General features: G+C 40.4%; 1 protein-coding gene across 1 annotated transcript; it reads right to left on the bottom strand.

The window, feature by feature from the left end:
* Positions 1 to 709: 709 nt before the first annotated feature.
* fam110c (family with sequence similarity 110 member C) lies at positions 710 to 2,298 on the bottom strand. The gene has a single exon (XM_080490075.1). The coding sequence runs from the start codon at positions 2,184 to 2,186 to the stop codon at positions 1,152 to 1,154; it is 1,035 nt and encodes a 344-aa protein (XP_080346201.1). The 5' UTR covers positions 2,187 to 2,298; the 3' UTR covers positions 710 to 1,151.
* Positions 2,299 to 4,584: the final 2,286 nt, after the last annotated feature.

The raw sequence follows: 4,584 nt of genomic DNA, 5'->3' as shown, positions 1-4,584 counted from the left end.
AAAGCCCCCCCACAATGCTCAGCGTCTTAGTTTGCTTAGTTTAGCTGTGATCATATTGAACGAGTAGTACTACCAGTATTTGAGGCACACATACTGTATCTCTTACTGGTTGACTTTGTGTTTAATGGAGAAATTTGTAAGCCACATATCAGATTATGAACTGAAAGACAACTTTCAGTCAAATATTGCACACTGTAACTTCAGTTAGCTTTAATGTAATGACATTTCAATTGATAATATATCAAATAATATATGATAGATCTCTTTCTAATAATGAAACTATGAATAAAACCTTTGATCCAGATTGTAAAGACTATTTACTTAGAAAGGGGTCTTAGACTTGCCAGTACTTATAGTCCTGCCATCTGATGAATAGAAGCAGAAGAAACATTTCACACACTCTCAGCACAAACGACACTGTAGATTTTGTAATTGATACACATTAATTAGGATAATACTTAATTAGGACAAAGTTGCACCATAATAGCATATGACAAATGTTTTCATGTTTTGTTCTTACAAGAAGCTTTTCTGCTGTTTGTTTTAATACTTGATTGGACTCTTGTTCTTTTGGGTGTGTATCTTCAAATATAAATGCAGATTTATTTACTTGCATTCTGAAAAAAAAAACCACATTGCTTGATGAAAAATAAAGAAACATTAGATTTTAAGATAGAAAGTGTCTATTAAAGTAACATTTTTGGACCTTTGTGGTCTGTGTGTGTGTGTGTGTGTGTGTGTGTGTGTGTGTGTGTGTGTGTGTGTGTGTGTGTGTGTGTGTGTGTGTGTGTGTGTGTGTGTGTGTGTGTGTGTGTGTGTGTGTGTGTGTGTGTGTGTGTGTCTGTGGGATTAGTTGTGCATTTGCTCTGGTTACTGCATGACAGAGAGCACATGCCATGTGGTCTCTAGGCAAGTTTGAACAAACGCAAACATGTTAGATCTTCATTTGCACTCAGCCGTCAGCTGGAGTAGCCACAGAAAGAGTTAGAAACATTTATCCATGTGTAACCACATTTGACTCTAAAGGTTAGTGTTTTTCATGACCAAAAGGAAGAAATTGCATATCATTTCTTGCTTGTTGAGCATCTTGTGTAAACCAAAAAAAAAAAAAAAGATTGGTGACCTTAGAGATATTGTAAGAAAAAGTGAAATCATTCAAGATCCCGTAACTTCTTTCCAGTCTCTTTTGCATTCTTGCAGCTGTACAGCCATTTGATAATCCGTGCGTTGCGCTCAATAACTGACGTGCCCTGACGCTTCTTTTTGTGCAGCTCATTCTCCAGCAGCCCATCGCTGTCACTGCTATGCTTTGAGAAGCCGTCATCGGAAGTGGAGACACTGACACTCCGAATCATCTTTGCAATTTCATCGGAGCGTGCGGAGAAGTTCTCCTTCCCCAGGGAGTCAATGACCGCACCATCCAGCCCGCAGTACTTGAAAAAAGCATCAAAGTCTGCAAAGTTTTTGGAGTACCTGGAGCTGATGTCAGAGTGGGACCGGGTGACCCCTTTTCCCGACCTCCTCACAATCTCGGGGACTTTAAGTAGACTGTTCGCAGCATTCCCAGCGTCACCTTTCAGCTTAGTCTCAGCATCGCTGCTTTTGGCGCTGTATTGTTCAACCACTCCATTCGTGTTCGTCTCTGTTTGAGCGGCAGCTACGTGCAGGCTGCATTCCTTTTGTGTGCCCTCAAGTATCGTTGTTTCCTCCTTGTTTTCCTCAGACTCGCATTCCCCGTCAGTGGCCTCAGGTAATGGGGCATTTTTATTTGTAGAGCTCCGTAGCAACTTACGAGTCACATGGTGTTTCCGGTCAAGCGCAGACCCCCTCAGTAACTCACATTTCTGTCTGTAAAGTAGAAGAGAGTCCGGCCGTTTTTTGGAGCTGGAGCGGCGTACCTGCCCCGGTGAGCTCTTTTCTGGAGCACGTGCATGCGCCAGATTGCCGCCACGTTTTGAGCTCCTGGTAGAAGATCCAGTGCTCGTGACAGACGCCGATCCAAGGCTGAGGGCTGGCTCCTGAGTGGAGTTGGCCACCATTTGGCTTTTGACGTAGTTCTGTTTGCTTGCAGCGAGCCTCTCCACTGCACTCATCTCCCCCTTTGCCTCACTCTCCAGTTCCATTTGCTTTCGAAGGTAATCAGGACCCTTCTCTAGGATTTTTGTGGCCTCGTTTGTTATCTCCATTGTGGTTTCAGTGGTAATTGAAATCCTTTATTTCCAAAGGGAGAATAATCCTTCAGTGCGGAGTCCCACCGGAGGAAAAATATTCCACTCAAGCCCGTTCTTTGCCTGAGCATGTATCACAACAGGAGACCTCACCTTGTCTGTTCAAACAGCCATCACATTACCCCACCCATGCTGCGTAAGAGTACTTTCAGCCAAACACAAGTCTGTTCAAAGTACACCTGATACCATCACAAGGGAGAACAGTGAAAGCCGACACCACTGCTCACTTTTTCTTCCCTCTTTCTTTATCGCTAGGAAAAATCCTGTTGCACAATACGGAGCAGCTATTTTATATTGTCTCAGACGCAAAAAGGTCCCACATGCCAATTTTTTTTTTTTTACCAGGGGAAATGACTCACAAAAGAAGCTTGGCGGGGGAAAACAAGAGTGTACGTCCTTACTTGACATCCTTAAAGGGATAATAATGTATGTGTCATGCTTGTGTCACACTGGGATTGTTATTGGAATGTAGATTATAGTAATTATTTGTCAAAGTATTATAGATTAAAAAAAAACATTGTGCTACTCCAAAAAGAAAAAAACTATTAATCCTAAAAGTTTATTTTGCTTTAATGATCTGTGTTTACGGACTGCTTATTACTTTTTTCTTTTGTGTTTCACGTTTTTAGCCTAATGTAGGACTGGAAGCAGTTTACTACAGGCAAAGACAAGGAGTACACTCTGAACGGGGTGCCAGTTCATCACAGGGTAAACACAGAGAGACAGTGAACCAAACACACTCACATCTATAAGCAATGTAGAGGGATCACTGCATCTGAAAGACTTATTTCTTGACCATGTGAAACCCCAATAGTACACAGAGAAAACTCACACACATACAGAACATGCAAACTTCAGACAGACAAGGTTATGACTATTACTCTTGGCTTATAGCAAGTGCTCTTGTGACCCTATACAAGCTCTTTAAAATCAGATCCCATACCTACAAAACTCAGTAACTGTGACTCTGTCAAATTGTTTATTTTTACGTAATGACACTGAAATACCCATATCTGCTAAAGCAATGCAACAGAGTAACAAATAATTATAACAAGTAGTGACAACATACCAACTGGTATTTAGAATGATATATTATTATATAACTAAAAACATAACTTCAATTGAAGAAAAAAGAGGTTTTGTATTTAACACAAACCAACTTTGTAAGATCAGACGATTTTGACTACCGGTACATAGAAAATACCCCTTATCATATATCATCTATAAAATCCTATTGAGTCTACTTGCTTATCATAGACCAAACAGCGGGTCTGTGTTTTCACATCATAAATAGCTGGGAAACTTGCCTGTAAACAACTTTTGATTGGTGGAAAGCCAGAAAAACAAAAAGTCCCAGAATCATTGTTGTGCATGAAATGAATGTTCTTAACCTGAAAGTTACTATACAGAAAGACTTGGTAGTTATGTGGACCTGTAACTTGTGGGTTATTTTTACATTTCTCTCTAAGTGTGGATGATTTATTGATATGTACGTAGTTATATTACTCCAGTGTTGATGTGTCATATTAAGTGAGTTGTCAGCCGTGTTTGTCTCCGTCTAATAACTGATTCACTCTTTATGCTCGACTGAACATTAGTTGTTCAGGGATGTGCAGTGGTGTGGTTAGCAATCTCACTTCATAGCAATATAGAGACTCGATGTGAGTCTATGGTGGGACTTTCCATGTGGAGTTTGCATGTTTTCCCTTTGGATGCATGCATTTTCAACAGCAATGTTAACAATCATACAAACCGGAGATAAACGTAAGCTTATATTTATTGAGGGCTAACAATATATGACAGGTTAAGGGGGCTGCAGAAGTTAGGAATGAACACATGTATGCTAGTTCAAATCCCACTGTAGATGGGTCGCATTTGTGGGTTTCTGAGCAAGGCCCTTAACCCCCAACTGTGCCAGGAGCATCTGGAATGAAACTTGTGTTAATCCAAACCTGCTGATCAGACGATTCACTGTAAGTGAGTCTGTCAGGAAGTAGTTAATATGCACTATTTCAACAAGTGGGGAGAAACGCTAACAACTCAGTGAGCAAGTCAAAAAGACAGCAGCTCCACAGCTCTTTTCATACACAAAAATGTGTGAATGCTATTTTCCAAAACTTCAGTAATTATATCGGGTTAATAGTAATTAAATGCTGGCATGCTGTCAGAAAGTTTTACAGTTCCCAGTACTGCTGAAGAATGAAGTTAAGTTAAGCTTTACTGCAAACCAGTGATTCTCCGCTGGTGAGAAACCATCCAGAAACCATCCAAAAGTGAGTCTATGGTTCATCGTCAGTTTTTGTTTTGATAAGAATAAAAAGTTATGATAAAAATCAAAGGTGCTTTGTTTGGTCGG

Source organism: Lipophrys pholis (genome assembly GCF_963383615.2).
Source record: "Lipophrys pholis genome assembly, chromosome: 21".
Taxonomy (NCBI): Eukaryota; Metazoa; Chordata; class Actinopteri; order Blenniiformes; family Blenniidae; genus Lipophrys; species Lipophrys pholis.
This window is presented reverse-complemented; position numbering and strand designations above follow the sequence as displayed.